This window comes from Ostrinia furnacalis, unplaced genomic scaffold (assembly GCF_004193835.3).
Source record: "Ostrinia furnacalis isolate ACB-3 unplaced genomic scaffold, ASM419383v2 OfSCF1431, whole genome shotgun sequence".
In the NCBI taxonomy this organism is placed as follows: Eukaryota; Metazoa; Arthropoda; class Insecta; order Lepidoptera; family Crambidae; genus Ostrinia; species Ostrinia furnacalis.
In genome coordinates this window covers 314,818-334,929 of record NW_021131670.1, presented here as the reverse complement: position 1 = coordinate 334,929, position 20,112 = coordinate 314,818, and the positions used below count along the sequence as shown (strand labels likewise).

At 38.0% G+C, this 20,112-nt stretch overlaps 1 protein-coding gene across 4 annotated transcripts in view; it reads right to left on the bottom strand.

Moving 5' to 3' along the window:
- LOC114352715 (hypoxia-inducible factor 1-alpha) overlaps positions 1–20,112 on the bottom strand; it is a 112,340-nt gene that overhangs the window by 10,813 nt on the left and 81,415 nt on the right. For all 4 annotated transcript variants that reach the window (XM_028304393.1, XM_028304390.1, XM_028304391.1 and 1 more), the window contains 4 exons: positions 4,509–4,762; positions 4,204–4,415; positions 3,815–4,118; positions 3,575–3,738 (listed from right to left, as the gene is read on the bottom strand). In XM_028304393.1, the coding sequence (XP_028160194.1) occupies positions 3,575–3,738; positions 3,815–4,118; positions 4,204–4,415; positions 4,509–4,762 (934 nt within the window). The remainder of the gene's footprint in view (positions 1–3,574; positions 3,739–3,814; positions 4,119–4,203; positions 4,416–4,508; positions 4,763–20,112) is intronic.

Genomic DNA, 20,112 nt, shown 5'->3' with positions numbered 1-20,112 from the left:
TAAATCTGGACGCCTGGTAACACTAGTCCAGACCATAACGCCTTAGGGATGCTTCAGGGTTATTTTAGGGGCCCTCAGCATTTAAGATTGCCTTACAAGCCCACTTACGTCAAGACCGTTTCGTAAAGCGCTTGAGGTGTCACCAGTAAGCAGATTGGAAAGTTCTTGAAGATGATCTGATATTGGATCTTCAACCTTACAAGGAATAATTTTATTTCAAAAAATGTCTAACTCTAAACTAAGGTACTGTTTTGTCTCTTTTCATCTAACACGCGTACCTATTCACAAACGATGCTTGCTTAAATAAAGCAGCAGATCAAACGCACAGCGTTGAATAGAGTTCTGTGATTGGTTCGTGTGTCACCCTGTGCGTCCACACGCAATGTGAGACCTCATAGTAATGTTTGTGAATACGGGCGTGAATCTTCAACCTTAACAAGAATAATTTTATTTGGAAAACGTCCAAACTAAGGTGCTGTTTATCTCTTTTCATCTAAGTGAATATTTTTTGTCAGGAAGTAACAAAGTATGTAACAATGTCTAAACATGTATAAAATTAATAACTTTGCTATTCATAAATTAGAAATACCTACCTACACGACGCGTGTTAAGATGGCTATTGGCTGCGAAGTATTCGTAAATATTGAAGAATGATTTTTTTGTAGGAGTTTTTCCTTGTATAGCCATAAGATTGGATATTATTTCGTGTTACTCAGAGAATTGGGAATTATCTGGAACCCTGGAGACTGGGAAAGGATTCGATTCGACCTACCCTTTCCAGACAAAGCCTTTTCTTTTACGTATTGTCCCGAAGAAAGTAACATTTTTATCTTCAGCTACGAGTTTCGGAAAAGCCGATTAATTTTCTAAGCTGCTGCCAGAGATTTTGTCTAAGTATTTTTTTCTACAAATCTTGGATTATTATCTAATCCTATTATTAAGTGAAACATTAATATTTAGGTCCGTATTACAAAACGATACTCAACCTAGATCCAGTCTCAATCATAAATTCTGTCCTGTGATTGGTGTAATCTAGTAAAATGTCTCAATCTACATACTTAAGCTTGAAACTGAATCGAGTTTTAAGCTTCGTTTCATAATTCAATCTCAAGTCATAGATTCAGTGCAATGATTTGGTGTAAGTAAACAGGGATTTTTATCAATCAAATTGAATCGAGTTTGCTTTCGTTTCCCAATTCGATCGCAGTCATAGATTTTGTCCAATGATTTGGTGTAAATAGAGAGTTTCCTCCAATCAAGATCCTTAATTTATCTGTTTGAAATTGAATAAGTTTTGACTTCCTTCTGTAATACGGACGTGAAAGCCTTACATTTTTCTTTGATTGCTTGAAATAGTTACGTTAATTGATTCTTTTACCGGTGTTGTCACAGTCGGTAGACAGGTTTATGTATTGGTTGCCGTAAGTTTCTAGAAATAGAATAATTAATGAGAGACTGATAGTGGTGCAGTGTTCAGTTTGATGTGCCAGTCGTCTGTCTTACTTATCTGGTGATTTCATTGAATTAGTTAATAATAATAATTATGTTCGTATAGGACAGAAGTAAAATTATCGATCGTCATAATTATACTGTGTATTAAATACACGTGCTCATAACATAAACATGTGTCCCTAGTGGGGTTTGAACACGCAACTGACGGAGCTGACAATAATGACTGAGTTTCTTGCGCTGCTTCTTCTCAGCACTGGCCCATTTATTGTCCCGAAGCAGTGGTAGGGTTAATACTGGGACGTGTAAAAGTGCTTTTTAAAAGCATATTTGCAAAAATAAATGAGTTTTTTAAATGCAGTATAATCGGGGTACGCTCAAACTAAACTACAGCCTGTAGCTGATGACGAATATTAGCTTCTATTTACATCTTCTAATTAAGATAAGAGCGCAAGTCTCTTATGTATGTAAATGTATGACGTCAAGTACTAATTAGAAGTGCAATATCATTTAATTGTATTTCTAGGTCAAGATCAAAGCCGACAGGACGTTGGGATAGGGATATAGGTAAAGAAATCAACATGCTCCTTTTTACCAGCACTATATTTTTATTTTATTTAGTTATTTCCGTCAATATCAATATTTATTTTCTTCAAGAAAATATCTCTTTACACATCATTCAATTACAATATAAACTTTATAATAAATATCAAACGACGATAAGTCCATAATAAGTTTAGAACGTCTTTTAAAATTTCAATTCACAATAGAGCTCGGTCACGACTTTCAGTTTGTATTGCCAAATGAATCGATTAACAAATAATCGAGCAATTATCGATTTAATCGATAAACAAGTTCGTAGCCGAGCGGTAATGCTGATCGTAGCAAAGCATTATGCCTACCAAATGCATCTCTTAACTAGATTTTTATATCGTGTTCTTGAATGACATGTAACAGTAATAAAAAATAAATTGGTAGAAATATAAATTGTTCGCTGTTGTTCTATATATTTAAATGTATCAAAATGTTTACGAACAAAACCACATACAATATGTTTTCTCTAGTTGTACTTTACATCGTTTGGCAGTGGGAACGTTTACGCATCGACCAACAAACAAATCCGTGTTCGACCTAACTCGAATACTACACATTCTAGTTAAACTCTGAATATATGTACATAACGACCGTCACAAATACTATAATATACTATATCGATTGACTATCATAGTAATCTAAATACCTCGATGTAAAAAATAACAAATTAAACTAAGCGTGACTTAGGTATGTCCCGTTTCTGTATCAACGAATTGAATTACCCTAACCTATATTTCAATGTCTATCCCTTTTTGTATCGGTCGGTTAAAATAGGATACCGTATTGCCAGGGTCAGACAGACTCCGAAGGTACTATTCTACCCTAGTTGGTAGGGGTAAACAGCGAATGAAGGTTGCGTAACAATTCGTTGAATAAGAACCCAGGTATAAAACTAACGAATAAATAGCAAACTATGAGAGTAAAGTACACAACAAAAAGTGTACGAACTTATTGACTCGGTTCGAGCATCGAACATAAGACTGAGTGCGCGGCGAGGTATACCACGAGGGCACTGGTAACTAACCTAGGAACGAATGATCACATAACCAACACGATATGCTCACGTTTACTTTAGCACTAGAATGAAAGTCTAAAGTATGTAATCCATTTTACACCATTGTCACGAATGTACTATAAATTATCTAAAACTACGCCCTTGGGCAAAAGCACGAGATTTCAAGACTGGATTCAGAATGCTATCCAGCCTCCAAGTCCTCCCGACTGGCCGTCATACGGTTATTGCTTTCGCGGTATTTTATTCCCTTTATACGTCTTCCATTTTATTGTCTTTAGGGATTCCAAGCCGGCTTACGAGCCCGTTTAATATCACAAGTTTTGACGGCACTGTTACCATAATTAAAATCGTCCAGAAAGTCTGAAGCACGGGATAACTAAAAGCGGTTGAACACTGGACGTGCATTATCACAGTTTATTTAGTTGTTGGGTGGGCGCGCCCTCAGGCTTTCGCTTTTTGCCTGGGCCTGCACTGCACCATGCAGATGTAACCGGCGTCGACGTCGCAGCCGCTCACCAGGAGGTTCATGAGGACGCTGGAGGACTGCGTGCTGGTCGGCGTGGGCCTGGGCGACGGCGGCGACGGGCTACGCTTGGCGCGCTTTGCACTCGGCTCCTCCTCTTGTTTCAACACCCTTTTGAGTCCTGTGTCCCATGACGGCATACTACAAGGTATTAGACCTGAAAATTGTAACTGGGTATAGTAATATGATCGATTGAAGGAAATTAAATGGCATATTATTGGTCATGGTTGTACCTTGATCTGAGTAAATATTAGTAATGAGATCCTGTGGGGGAGGGCCCGTGGTGGGGGCTGCTAGCAAGCGCTGAAGCGCAGGCGCCGGCGACGCGGACTGTACTTCTGAACGCTGAGGCCGCGCTTGGCTCACGCTATCTGGCAGCGCCCCCCACATAACCGCCGGCTCCAGTACGGGCCTCTCATCATTCATAGGTATAAATGGGGAGTTTCCTTCTTCAACGTCATTTTCTGACCTCGCGCTGTCGAATGTGTCCAGTGACAATTCCGTTAACAAAGACGGTTCACATGATGATTCTGTTTCCTGAAATTGAATTTTGTCGTGAGTACAAACATCAAATGGAACAAGACAATCAAAATGTTTAATAATAGATAATTGAGATACCCACATGAGCCTCCGGCGAGGACGCTAACAATAACGACTCTGGAGTCAAAGAGTCAACTGGCGATCCATTAGTCAAATCGTCACCCAGTAAACTGCAGTAATTATCATTCAACATGAATTCATCGAACATATCGAATGGACTATTCTCCAGGGGAATGCACGTGTCACCGGCGGTGGGTGCCAAATGAGTCAGATCTTCCGGCTCGTCTTTAAGCACTGAAAGAGTTATATTGTTATTGTTATCAGTTCTAGGGTGCTTAGGATGTACAAGCAAGCTGGTTGTGCAAGCGGAGCGCGAACGCAACTCACTTGTAAGACCCTGATTTGGCGAGAACATGAGAAATCCTTTATTCATTTCTTGCTTGCGCGGTGCGAATATGAGTTCTGTGACGGGTATTGGGCGTTCTTCCTCTGGTTGTGGGGCGACGGGCTCCTCGGTAATTTCAATGGCCGCTAGGGGCGCGACAGGCGTGATCTCTGGTGGGCTCTCGACCACAACTGGTTTCAAGTCCACGTGCTGCAATTGATGCGCAGCGAACACCTCATCTTTGCACTCGATACCGCTGTAACAGAAACTTTTTATTGGTACCACATCGCTGCCAGAACGGCAACGGTCATTCGTCTGCCTTTTACTAACATACATAATGCCAGTTACAAGTGCCCAGTTATAAACAAATGTAAAACCCCACGGTCATTAGTCGACAGAGAATTGAAAATCATTATGCTGATTGATTTTGCACACGAATGGAGTGCCGAAAAGTGTGAAAATAAGAAAACAAATAGGCTAGAGGTAGACACAAGCAAGACGAACGTATCACCATCCAATGCGAGCTGTAAAGTATACAACGACGTCGGGTAATCAGTCAACAATACTCAAGGTTGGCATGTAGACGAGTTGGTGAGTTGAACACTATGACAAATTTGTATGGTTTTTACATTACTCAGCGTCATTAAAAATAAAGTGTTTTACAAAACAAGCAAATCTCAATTAGGAATGGATCGGCAATTTTAAACAAGATGATGATATAGTAATCTACCAATCTCGATGAACGTTCACAATTAATATTAATACTTTAGAATAATTTGAATAAAACCCAGTCCCAAATGGGTCTAAAATAAATATTTATTATTTTACGAAAATTGCGACGTCTGACCTCTGATTCTGAATCTGATGAAACCTGAATCCCTTTGGGTGGGTGGATACAACAATAATTTATTTCAACATTGGACAAACGGTCTTGACTCTCAAATATTTCATAATTATCTAACTAATATCATAATGTAAACAAACAGAACATGATTACAAAAGAGTTATAGAAATATTAAAAATATGTTTCAAACATAAATATTTTGCGATAAGATTAGCTACTGTTAATAATATAATTGAACATAGCAGTACTAAGAATGATAATAATTGAATTTCATCGACATATTTAACTACCTCAACGATACGAAATTGGTTATTCAAGAAGATAAGTCTCTAAGTCTCTCAGGCTCTCACAATGTACCTAATTAATTGTATAGATACATTAGTTGCCATCTCTTTCTATTATATTANAACTTGAAATTGATTAAAAAAATGAAATGTGTGTTAGTTGATTGTTTTTAAGATCATTAAAAACATCTAATTATCTCTTCTTTCCAACGATAATAACTAAATATCACTTGTAGTAATTAGATATTGGATTTCGACAAAAATTCAAAGTTTAGTGATGAAAATGTGAAAATAATACAAAAAATTATCCATCAAAAGTTTCTTCAAACATCTCCATCTTTTCTGATATTACTGTTTTTCATAGCTTTTTTATATGATTTATTTCAAAATCAAATCAAAAGTAATAACCACATAGAAAAAGAAGTCTGTTTTTGTATGTGGCTTGATTTTTCGGCTGCCTATGATGCAGCCGTGATCACAAGCAGACTGGCAGAATAGGGATGTTACCTGGGTAAAAAAGCAAGAGTTTTAATTAGTCCGTCAGTTAGCCCACCAAAAACTACTCGACACGTATTTTTCACTTTTTAAAACTAAAGAAAATGTAAAGAGATAAAGCGTGCCAAAGTTCTATAGAAAAGGCCCGTGACGTCATTGAGAGCATAAAAGTGCAGCACTTTGTGACGTCGCGCGGAACTTCGACGCACTATAACTTTGTAATTATTTGTTTGATTGACAATTCAAAATATACGTGTCCAATATTTTTTTATATTAAAATTGACGGACTAAAAATATTTTTTTAGGAAACTAGCCTCGGGTGGGCTTAAATATTTTAAACTACCCTCATATTGTCATAATGTTACATTGTAGTGGCGTTACCTCGACACACAGTATTCGTATTCGTACTTGACATGTAACTCATATAAAAATGTCGCTCAATCCGTATTTATCTATTTTAGTTGAAATGGAACGCAAAAATCTAAAATCTTATTTTTCTCTCGATTTTACCAAAATATAATAACGGAGAAAGTAAAGTCTAAAATTGTATTCGATGATCAAAAATATTTTATTCAATGTTGGTCAAATATCGACCAATATTTTGAATACCTGCACAGACAGACATTTACATTTAGGTAGGTACTCGTACACCTCAGATCATAGAAAGAGAATAGATATGAAGTCGCGCGTAATTACAACGAGAACCAGTGTCCCCACATTTCCCCCACCACAGCTCCCACACACACATTCAACTGTGTAAAAACAAAGCGACTGAGTGTCTACGACAACATGTGCAACCGGCTTAAAAGTGCTGTGATTGGCCAGAAGGCGTGCCTTATGGCCAATCAATGGCCGCGTGACGTGACGCACACTTTGAAAAAAGCAATTAGAGAGAAGAAAGATAAAATGGAGTCGATAAGATATCGATACTTTAAATCCTGGGGGCAAGGCTCGAAATTGGTTTAAAAAATGCTTGTATGAAAACCTTTTTATTATTATACGTTATTATTATGTTCTTTAACGATTTTTGCATAAAGGTATATACAATTTATTTAAAACTACCACACGGTTTTGTTATGGTGCCTTGCTTTTCTCTCTAGAGTTTTCTTGCCTTGTCTCCTAAATAGTTTTATATCTGGCACTTAGCCAGAAGGATATCTTAGACTTGTCATGCTCACTAAAATGTCTCTGGGGTAGTGGCGTGTGAGGCGGGTCGTTACATTCCCTATAATATGGTCGAGTGAAGCGATGGCTGGTTCACACGTCATGTCTGTGAACAGGCGCTGCCTTCGGGGACTGGTCAAGGAAAGATATACCTGACATAAAATATATGTATCAAAACGCAACAATTAACCTAGAAATTAGCACGGCACTAAAGAAATATATTCAAAACTGCCACGCGGTCTCGTGCTAGATGGGCGTCTTAAAGGCCACCTTCTATCAACGGGAGCGCGTGGTAAGTAACTTGCTTCTGAATGTATGTAACTTCCTACTTTTTTTTATATTTTTTTATATTTTTAAACCGGCAGACAGTGGTGACTGAGTTTGTTGCGGCGCTTCTTCTCAGCACTTGCCAAATGTTTGTCTCGAAGCGCTGGTAGGGCAAAAAAAGAATGAGACATGTATAGGCTCCTTAAGAGCATTTGACGATTTGCAAGAACTAATTTAATTAGTCTAAACAAATAAAGATAATTTTGATTGATTTGATTTTGATACTTATTTATGAAGTGATGAAAAATACTTAAAATGAATCTAATTTAAACTGCGCAACATATAATGCAAATCATGATTATAAATCAAGAGGCATAATGAACATACCGTCACGTGAAGTAAATGCAAAGCCGTTGATAATAGTTGCAATTGTTTACGATCACAATATAGCGCCACTAGCGCGGCTGTAATATGTTGCGTAGGATGACGAAACGTGTGTACTCTACTACGGCTGACACTCATTTGACGAAACTCAAGTGATCCAGATAGCGAGATGATAAAAAACAATTATCTACTAAGCGGTAGTTACTACAATATATTCTAAACAGGGATTAATTAATGGATATCGAATCAGATGACCCGCAGATTGCCCAAGGGAACATTTGCGTCAATGGTCTTAAAGCAATAGAGATATTAATTGATAACAGAGTACGGAGAGATAATGAAAATGTTGTTGACGAGAAACATGGGTTCAAGTTTTCATTAACCTCGTAATCAGTGGTAAAAATAGATACATGGAAAAGTACATCATTTGCATACCATATCGAATGTTAAGAGGTCAATTCACAATTAGTTAGATTTCGTTTCAATATGTCAATTATGTCAACGACCTTATCACTGAAAACTGTTCCAAGTTCCAACTATCACACTTATTGTAGATCCAAAATAAGCCAAACACGAAGTCAAAATTAATTATCAGAGGTATTCATTCGAAACAAATAATTGCTTAAGTGTAACTATTTGGATGATTCGAAAAAATCGTATTAAATTGTTTGGTGTTGGCTTTACGCTGTGACGTAACATTCAAACGCTGAAAAGCGACGATTCATCGCAGGCGAGACATAATCCGGGAGGGTGTGTTTTATTTGGTCGCTGCATCTACGCGTAATTTCGAAAGTGAATTTGTTGGAGCGAGAGGGCTTTATGCCGAAGTTGGGGGTAGAGGGAGACGCATCGATGGTGGAAAGGGCGGCCTTGCTGACGACCTTGCAATCTCCCCCTGAGCCTCCATGTTTTCTCCGCGCCGACCATTGACTAAGTTGTAGAGACGCGTGCGCGCGCAGTAGGAGCACGCGGGAATCGTATCGATTATTTCGCGAGATTGCGATTCGGTCGGCCTATCTCAACCATACGCACTTTTTTGCTCGAATGCGTCTCGAGAAACTAAACAAGATCGAACTCATATACTTAATACCGGTATGGCTGTCAGATTCCAATGGTTAATACTGTATCAGGTTGATGAATCGACTAAGAAACTTTAAAAAATATGTCCGATAAAAATGCACAATGTAATCCCACAATAAATCAATATCAGAAGCAGGATTTATGTATCAAGATTTTGGCTTTACTAAAGATTTGCATTTCCCGAAATGAAATGGAGCAAATGGTAACAAATCTTGCTGATGTAGGTCACACAAGAAAAACGTTGTATTAGGATAATCCCTCTTTCAACCATGAGCTCTTGTTTCGCAAGATATTTATTTCCGAACGATCTTATCTTACGACAATATTATACGAGAAGATACTCAGAGGGTACCAAGATCAAACTTAGTAACATCTGCAGTGAGCATTTAAGGCGAATCCGTGTCGAGCCTTCGCCGACTGCCGAAGAAAAAAAAACAATAAATTATGTCAGTTGTGTTACAGACTTATCGCAAAAAGTTGCGTAAAACTAGAACACCTCGCAGCCGGCGGCCTTGGCCGTGATACCGGCAACACAACTACATAAGTAGCATTTTCACCAATTAAAGTATAACTAATTGGACAAACTTAGGATTAACTCTAACTAGGTGTCACGGTCAGGCGATACTATACTACGTGCTTCATAAGGTATGCTCGTAACAAGATTTCGTGAAATACCAACTGGATTCGGTGGTGCCTATCGGTCCTGAGGGGAAATTTGAATTTGGCTCAATATCCTCGCAAGGAAATCAAACGAAATGAAATATTTAGTGAAAGAAATTGGGTTATTTTGTGGATTCAACGGAAATAAAAATGATCAGATATATTTTATTCATGATATTCAAAAATAAATATTCTACGACGAGTATGAATGTGTTGACACTTTAATATTGGTCTTCTATAGCCTGACCAGGAACATAAAAACCCTGGCATAGAGGCGCTTCAATTGCATTTGATAGTGCAACACTGAGTACAGTCGTACCTGTGTTAAATTAATAGGCTAACTTTATGTATCAGGATTCAGGATTACGGGCTAATTTGATATTTTCATAAATTAACGAAAAAATATTATTATAGGTAACCTGATTTAAATAAATTAAATGAAACCATCAATCGAGCTAGTAGATTTATTTTATTATTCATCAATAATCAAATTCAGAACTTGAATATTCAACTGCAATGTCTGCTCATGAACGCTTCAAACTCGGTACTTCTTTCCCAATCCCATAAAATTCAACACTTAGAAAGTGACAAAATTTTTAAAATAGGTAGTTGAAACAAACCACAGCTAATTTTCATAGTGGACTGTACTATACGATAAACATGTCAGTCAATTTGACAACCTTTGTCGGAAACATTATTCAATGAAAATATTGTCCGAACCCTTAGTATTTCTCTTCGACAAATACTTTAACACATTGTGAACCACTTTTCTTTCACGACTATAAAAATATTTTAGCAATTTAATTCATAAAACCAATTGCGCACATTTAAAATAAAGTTTGTTTACACTTTGACAGCAATAGACTGACATGCAAGGTGACATGTCAATGAAGTTTTCAGTTACTGTTGCCATTAAAAGAAATTAGTACCATTAGTTTTCCGCAACATGGCGAGGGTTTTTATGTTCCTGGTCAGGCTATAAATATATCTGTAATTCTGTTATATTTATACGAGACTGTAACTTATCAGATTTTGTAGTTACATTACGTAGTTGAGTTTAAACAGTTGGAGTTACGTCCGCGACCTTGGCCATGACACGTAGCGATACGCAAATTAAAGAAACATTGCATTTAAAGCATTTCAGCTTCTTACTCGTTTCTTGTAAGACCTTGTCTACAACAAGTATTACGCCAGACGGCGTGACGTATTCTGGATTAACCTTTTCACATCATTTATCATCAACGTTTTCGGCTGCATCCCGGCGCTTAACTAGAGCAGTAGGCAGTGGCCGTGGCCCTGACACAGCTTGTCGGGCAACGCATTTAACAATTACAGCTTTGACTGTCACGGTCGAGGAAGAGCCGTGACGTCATATCACACGTTTGCATTATTAGCAAATACAATTAGTGCGGATTGTTCTTCATGATTAGTTTTCTATTTATAATCGTAACTGCTGTAGGACTTATTGGTATTTAAGTTGTTTACTACCTGTGTGTCAGTATGTCAATTTGCATTGTCGAATAGTTTTATTCCTCAGATCAGGATACAAAATATTTGAAAAAAATTAAAATGTGATTAGGTATAAAAACTAACTTGAATATTTTTGATTAAACCAATACATTACAAGTTTCGATAGCAACAAAACCAAATCCAGTTTGACGACGATAAGACCTCGTTCAATAGTATTATAATTAACTTGTAAAAACTAGATATCTACATGTACGAAAACAACCGAGACAGACGTGTGTATTTTGTCGTCTGATACACTGATAGTATGTGGAAACGTTCAATACGATAAGATTAAGTAGGTAATACGTTGTTGTTTAAAATAAAACGTCAACTGCAAGCAATGTAGGTAAAATTCACGGAGAATCTAATTTTGTTTTCATAAAAAACATTATAATTATAACACAACCTTATTAGGAAGGAAGTCAACAACACGAAGAATCACATGAATCACAACCGACCATAATTGGAGGTTATTTAGGTGATAAAAACATTAGTGCTAAACAAAAAACACCTTAAAATATTCCACGGCTAATGCATCGTCACATGCTCGGAATATTTATGCGGTGGATGCACATGGTAAACAAAATAAACCAACGCGTGGCACTAACAGTGTTAGCATTGATACGTGCAAGTCACCACGGCACACAATACCTCGTGATACGCCCCATGGATATGTAAACGTTCCTGGGTGGTTCAACAGATTGTCGATTTGATTGATGTTTATCCTGTCTTAAATTGTACACTATTACAAAGCTTTCTCAACTGAAAATAATCAAGCAAATCTCGTCACTGAAAACAAGACACGCCTCGACTGTCTAGGAAGGATTTAAGGAGAATCTTAATTAGAATCCTTACGACGAACCGGCTGGAGGGTGGTTTAATATTGAGATTACTGATTGAGCTCTTGATGAACTCCAATAAGTAACTAGACATGATATTGAAGTAAAAACTAGTAATGAGATTTATGAATTGCATTCAATAGACTATAATGGAAGAATAAACGCATCGATCTGCCAATGGCGAGAAGCGGCGCGGGAGTCAAGGCCGCCGTGGCGCGGTTATGTAACCGGCGGCGAGTACCGCGGGGGACGGGTCCGCTAATTTTAGCTGATCTCACAAACAAGACACGATCGCGCGTCAGCCGCTAACGCACCAACACTTAGCGAATGCAACTGCAGAACATTCGTACGCATTGCAAAACATTTACAAATTTTAAACTATAGCAGAATCAAATACCATTCAACAATTCATCACGCGCGACGCTTGCCATTTTTCTCAAAGCCGTGACTGAAAATCGTAAACTGAAGATAAATGGAACAGCGGCACTTATTGGCGAATCTAATGGAAGGTAGACGAATCGATCTCATTTTCATTTCAAAATATTATAATTTAAAACTTTGCTTACGACTTACAAATTACACTGTTTACCTATGCTAACACTATGGCATATAATAACGGTGTGATTGTTAAATATGACCGCGAATTTGAGACGGTAGCGTTTATGGGCACTTGTAAATGGCACATCACTGTACACTGTCACTGTATCACTGGTCCTTACCATGGTGCGGACTGGTGTCGAAAAATGTGGGAACAATTTTACGTTTGCCGGTGTGTGAAACTGCGAACAGCTGATCGGTTTCGCGAGTTCGTGAGCGTAGTAAACTCTTGGTCGAACGTACGCTGGGTGCGGCGTTCGCGGAGCAAATGATACGCGCGCCGAGCGGCGGCCGCGGCGCTACAGCGGTGGCGGTGACGCGCCCCACATAGGCATTATGCCTAGCGACATAACCTGGTGATAAATTTTCGAGGATCGCCGCACCGTTCATTCGGCGAGCACGCGACGAGATAGCCGAGTTCACGGCGCACCGGCGGTGTAACGTGGCCCGATCACGATCAGGTTAGTGTGGTGCCACCGGCAATTGAATGATATCGACCAGTTAAAGTTATTGTTGACAGCAATTAACTTTACGATCGTGTACTGATACGAGAGCGCGTACGGTGAAAGCGTACTAAATGGAATTGGAAAACTACCTACTGGGATGGGAGCGTAACCCGGAAGCGTAGGAATGTTTTGACAGCGAATATACGCAGTCTAGATGAAACTGAAACCTAATTCGAACGCAGTAGACAAGGATGAACGAAGTTATTTTGGTAGTTCGCTCCTGAAGAGGTTAATGAACTGAGTATAAACATAGCATTCAGTCGCTGAAACGGACGTGTTTCATTTTCATTATTGTGGTAATAACTTTTGAATTATTTCCATGGCTTCATGGATTTTCTGAAGTTAGTTACGTAAGTAATGCCTATTATCCTTGTTTACAAAAATACTTCACAGCAGCTTTCTCAACCAATTTTCTATGAGAGGAAAATATCCATATTTCATTCATACAATATTACAAAACCTACACACTTAGCAAGCGTGACATTATAATGTAAGTCGATTCAAGTTTAATCAATAAACACATCAATAAAAGATGTAAGAATAATTATAAAATGATAAATCATCGTTTTATGTCTCGTTTAAATCGCAACATAATATCGAATGAATTACCTTCTAAAATTGTCTCCGCATACAAATTCATATCAATCAATCAATGAAATCGTTTTTAGAATGGACTCACTTTCATAGTGTTCAATTGGGTGCTGGAATTGGCTGATGTAACTATGTGTAACGAGACGCAATTGTTCGGTAGATGAATCTGAACAGTAACTGGATAACTGTTATCCAGTGGACTAGCGGAAACGCGTTAATGTTCTAGAATTTAACCGAGCTGATCTGAACCACGTGCTAATGGACTTTTGCCAACGCTTAAAAACAACACGACGATAAAGGAATTTCGATATAATTGATGGGAGAAGCCTGGAAACGTTTTTAACCATTAAATTGTTTTTAAAAACAAAGGACTGTATCATATTGCTGTACCTTGAGTGGAAAGACCTAACGAGGAAAATCATTGCTATTGCATGCAATTATAAATTATACCAATGCAAATAACACAACAGTTAAAAGTTCGAAACAAACAACAACATTCAACTTTGATAACTATTTTAGAACACCAGACAAAACAATTCGTAATACGGTGAAAATATTTACAATGTCTTAATCCTAATAAGCAATTAATTCGGCGTCATTCTAAAGATACTTTTGGAAATTGTCCACTTTAGTAAAGTGGCCAATATATTGGATGAGGACTCCAGTCTTAGAACTGGTCAGAATGATAAAGCGAGAAGTAACAAATATTGTTTCCACAATATCAGTGTAATATCTGCAACCAACAACGTGCTGGCCGCAGTAACGAGGGCTACACAATCCGTCGGATTGGTAGATCGGTCATATGATACGTTTGGCGATGAAGCCGCGTTGTTCCACAATTTAGCCGCGAAACCCGACACCCGCTCTAATGGACCCTGCTGTGTTTCTGCTTCACAGATATTACTTCACTCAGTTTTCTCAAAGAATCTATACAAAACTAAATATTTTAAAGCTGAAGAAAGAATGGCATAAATCTATACACTAATATTATACAGCTAGAGTTTGTTTGCTTGTTTCAACACGATAATCTCAGGATGTATTGGTCCGATTTGAGAAAATAATTTGGTGTTGGATAGCCCATTTATCGAAGAAGGTTTCATAATAAATGTTGCAAATATGGGAATTATAATTCAAACTATTTTCACGCATACGAAGTCGCGGGCACAGCTAGTATAACAATATTATTAACACAGTTCCAGATATAGTAGCCGAGGTATTTGTCACATAAAAGGCAATAACTGAACAAGATATTGAAATAAGAATTTTATCAGAATACTCACATAAAGCAAAATCCTTTCCAAGGAGATTTTCTTGTATTAAATATTCAACAAGACCCGATATATTATACCAGATCCTCACCTACGATAAATTTTGTATAAGTACTCCATTGGATGATACTCTCAGAAATTTCGCACACGGACTACGGAGCCCTACGGGGATATTGATGATGGGGCATGCGCGGGGGTCTATTGCGCGACGTTGCGAAATTACAAATCTGATGAAATTTAGACGAAATGAACAATATCCAGGTGAGAAAATTATATTTAAGGAAAGGAAACAACAACGAGGATATGCAAATATCACAGTATGTAAAGTGGTTGACAAACAATAACGTGCATTATTTTCCTCATAATGCAAAAACGTGGAATAACCGTTGAAACAGTAAAAGTATTAACTACGAAATTAAGGTATACCTGATGCTACTCACGCACCTCACTTGAGAACAGAATCTCAATCAACTTCTTATGGTGTACGTGATAGCTTGAATGTTGTCGTGAGACCCGTTGGATTACTTTTCAACTTTCGTTTCTGTTGTACTGGCACACAATTTTGTCTTGTGCAATGAAACGAAACAAGTTTAGCAATTTCTACAATGAACGCTTAAAGGCAATAAACGTAGTAAATAATTTAGTGCAGACTACAGCAATGCATGATGCGTTAGTGTAAAAACTTATTTTTATGAGTCATGTTAAATGACCAAAACACAAGGTAAAACGTTTGACACAGTATTTTGCGGTGAGGAAGGTTAATATTTAGATTTGCTAAAATCCGAAACAAATAGGCACGATCTAATATTTGATAACTGAATAGTTTAATTCCAGCAAATACTGGATGACACAGATGCAAGCCAGTTCAACCACGTGACTTCAAATCTGTTGCTGTAGATTGGTCAATCGGCATCTCAGCCGCAAGATGCGGTTCGCGAACTGCAGTTCATTGTGCAATTAGGGTCTAAAGGAGAACAGTTGGTTTGCGGTCGTTGACCCACACACACCCCACCCTCCTCATTGCTGGCTACGTGCTACGTGACTGCAGCGGTGTTGCGCGCTTATGACGCACCTTACATCAGTGTGGTCACGTCATCGAAATCCGTTTCGGGGAATCCATCTAACGTCAGATCAAATATAGCAAGGACTGTCGTTAAATGCGTAATACAACTAGGAATTATTAACCTAATTCACTTAGCCTGAAATTCAAAATATTTCACAATTTCATCGAGTCGAATCTGAGATCGTTTTGAATTTATTTTCAAACTGAGATACTATCAATTTCAAACGACAATTTTAGACTCCATTCACAAAAATATAACGAAGGGTCTTGATTACACACGATACCGTTAAATGTCCCGGTGAACTTAAGTAAAAAAGGCAAAAAGAGCCGCCAACTGGTTCTTGTTACATCATTATTGCGTTTGCGAGTTGTTTCGCAATTATAAAACTGAAGACGATGATTAAAAACGGCAAATAAGTATGTTTAAGGTAGAGGAAAATTATTTTTGGAAGGAAAATGACGAGACAGCCTTGGGCATTGTTCCATCACATGAATATCATGTAAATGGGACAGGTTTTTATAACATACTCACTCGTACGAGTGTTATATCACATTTTGCAGCATAATTTGACATTTTTGGAAAAAGAAGACAATAAAATTTCATTTTAAAGATTTCAATAAGTATGAAATGAAGTAGACATTTCCTAGAGAATCTTTTAAAGTTAAAACTCACATCAAGACTTGATGATCATAGCCACAACTACATCAAACCCATGAGTGCTTTGATCCAGTAAACAATTTACAAACTGTCTTTCATTTGAAAACACATTTCACTATAATATTTTGAGTAACTGTCACCCAACTAACATACACAATTTTATTCATAGTTGAAGTTTCAACAACTTGTGTGAAGAGTTCTTGTACACAAGCATGTACAAGAATTTCAAGACGTCAGAATGTTGAAATTGATTTTCCTGAAGTGAAATTATAAGTTACCAACTGTAGTAATTAAAATTGACGGCCGAATAATGTCGTCGACCTTCCAAAAGCTCGTTTAGTAGTCCAAAGTCGTGAGCTTATTAATAAATCAATTGGAAATGGAATTACTAATAGGAATTCGATCGGTCGTGATAAGCATGTAATATCTCGTAAGGGATAAGACGTTAACGTTGTACAGCAAGCCGTTCGCATCAGTAACGACAAATTACCTCGCTTTCATCGAGGCTGCTGAAAAGGAAAATTAAAGAAATATATTCTTGGAAGAGAAAAAAACCGTTAAATTTAATGGCACATAATTTACAAATGGGTCCACGTTGAAGACGCGTTAGATTTTACGAATATCCCAAAGGATAGTTTATGAGTATGACCTAAATATTTTTTGTAGAATTTAGGGTTTAACATAATAATAATCGTGGTAAAAGTAAAAAAACGTGATGCGAAGACGCGGATTATACTTTAAAAAGTAATTAAGAATACTTGTCTGAAAAACAATAAAACTTCCCAAAAGCAATTAAGATGCGGAAGGTTTAAATGAAACCTGTTTTATCTATCGCGGAGCATCAAATGAATTTTGACGAAGATCTCTGTAAAAGAGAGTGAATATTCTTTAATAAGACGTCAAGGCCTCTGGAGTCGAGGAGCGTACAATAGGACCAATTGACGTCATTGACCCTCCCGCGCTCATTCGCGTCGCAATCTTCTCATCTAAATAAAATCAAATAATAGACCAGGCCGTCCGCGATACGAAACGGGATCCTTTAATGTCAATCTAGATTTCAATGGCAGTACCTACTGCCAAAGCTGTAAAAGTTTCGCAGAGAAATTCCCGGTTGAAAACAAAATGGTATGTGAAAGTTTCTGTGCGGGATAGTTCTCCAGTGAAAGGGGTGCACCCACGCGCCCCATTCAAGCTGAAACGCGACCTGCAACAGCGTACTACTGTAGTAGGAAGAGGGGGTGAATGAACTGGGGTGGTAGGTGGGCATGCACTCGCCCGTTGCATAAACCGAGCGACGACCGCAGACTTGAACTCTATGCAGAAGCGCACGTGCATTTCAGTTGCAAAATAATTCACGGTAACCGTTCTAACTTTGCCACCCGCTCGCTCCATTTGCTACTAACACTGTTTGGCATTATGAAATGACATTCTCGGATATGTGATAACCTATGAACAGAGTGAGATTCACCAATCTGCAAAACAAGATTCTTCAGAACTTTACAATCTCACTTCGAACAGTGAATGATAAATTAATCGAATACAATATTTTGAACCGATAAACACTCTTTGTATGCAAATGAATGTGCATTCTAATAGAATATTACAACACAATAGAAAAGTAATACACTTCATCGAAGTGTACAGCGTCCATCTGCATTCATTATGGAAGTGGTTTTGAATCAGTTAGTGCTTCTTAAACGACACTGATGTAATAGTCTGGAGTTTAGAAGTAATTTTACGACATCTTCAGGATTTTGCGTTCATTTTGAAGCGAGTTATTATACTGAAACTCGTTACGGTGGAATAATAGCCTGTACTCCTGTTGCGAGGTTAATGGTGTCGGATCGTATTATTTTGGCTTTATGGGCAGTGATTTTACGGCGACGATACACGAAAGGTGAAGAATGGCTGAGGATTGGAGTCAGTGACGTAGACTGCGGAGGCTTGACCTGCTGACTGACGTGAGCCGGTAAAGTTTTATGATGACGGTGCACGCAAAGCTGCGGAAGGAAAATAAATTTCTGCTTCGTTGACAGTTGACGGGAATTCGGAGAGGCCCTTGTTCAGAAGTGCCCAGCAAGACCAATTCACCAATTATTACAGTTTTAATATTTACAAATAGCCATCCATTCTTCTCACATGCCACAACGGTGGCACGTGTTAGAATCTGACTCTTGAGTCTTGAGTCTGTTATCGTTATAACAGACTCAAAATTACGAAAACCTTTCTTTTTCTAGATGATGCTGGTGATACGAGAAATTTTTAAAGACAACTGCAGGTAAATAACTTGAATAGCGATGATAATCCCGTGAATTCCTATACAGAACTTGAGGCGAAGTAGCCTAGCCTCCGTATTCTGGGTAGTCTCAAGCAAATTGTCTCCTTGAGCAAAGATTTGGCGGAAGCCAATTTGCGCCTAATCAACTTATCAAGTTCTCAATACGGAAGGCAACAATTTGGCTTGTGCTAAGCTATGAGCGAAAACCGGCAAAGTGCGAAATATACTTAATCTACAGTCTACACCTATTAGGTTTAAGTAAATTACATTTAACTCCTTTTGGCGCAGTCGGGTAAAAAGGAAAAATCAGATTTATTTACAAATAATATCAGGCTCAATGGGCGCTTTTAAAAAGGTAATTTTAAAAGCAATCATAGCTAGAGATGTCAAGTTCAACCAGTGATTTAATCTAGGAGCCTGCGAAGAAAATGTAACAAACAACCTTTCGATCCCTAATCGATTAACTATGACAATACCTATCAGATATGACCCAGAAAAGGGTGTGATTGTAAAGTGAAAGGGTTTATAAGGTACTGAGATCATTAGCATAGCAGGGCACTAATTGCTATTGATAAGACGTGGCTAGATTGTATCGCTCACACAGATGTCGCATTGACCCACATGCGAGTCACGATGGAGCATGTGAGTCCAGGTGTAGACCTGGCTCTAAGGTCTAGAACTCATAGTCTAGACTACATATTAGGAACACCACGGCTTTGAAAGTTCACAGGATTAGAACATCGAGTACCAACTCATGATTGTATGAAACTGAATGAAATGAGAATTTAGAAAGACGAAAGATCAACTTAAATTTTCAAAAATGTTAAAAAATTATTAACAAATAATATAAAAAGAAATGTTATTTACTCTGACAACAGAAACAGCTGAAGAAGAGTGGAAAAAGAGTGTGTTTAAGAAACATTTGGCTTTCGTTTCGAGGAAAAAGACTAATGACATCGAGTTCGCGACAGTGATCCGAGTTCACCATTAAGTGTTTGTCAACCTGTCTCCTGGATCCTGTATGTGTATCTGAAACTAAAGTAATATTGCTTGTGCTTCCGCGAAGAAGTAGAATAAACTTACTCGAAGTTTATTACTTCCCTCATCAGGTCATTGTGA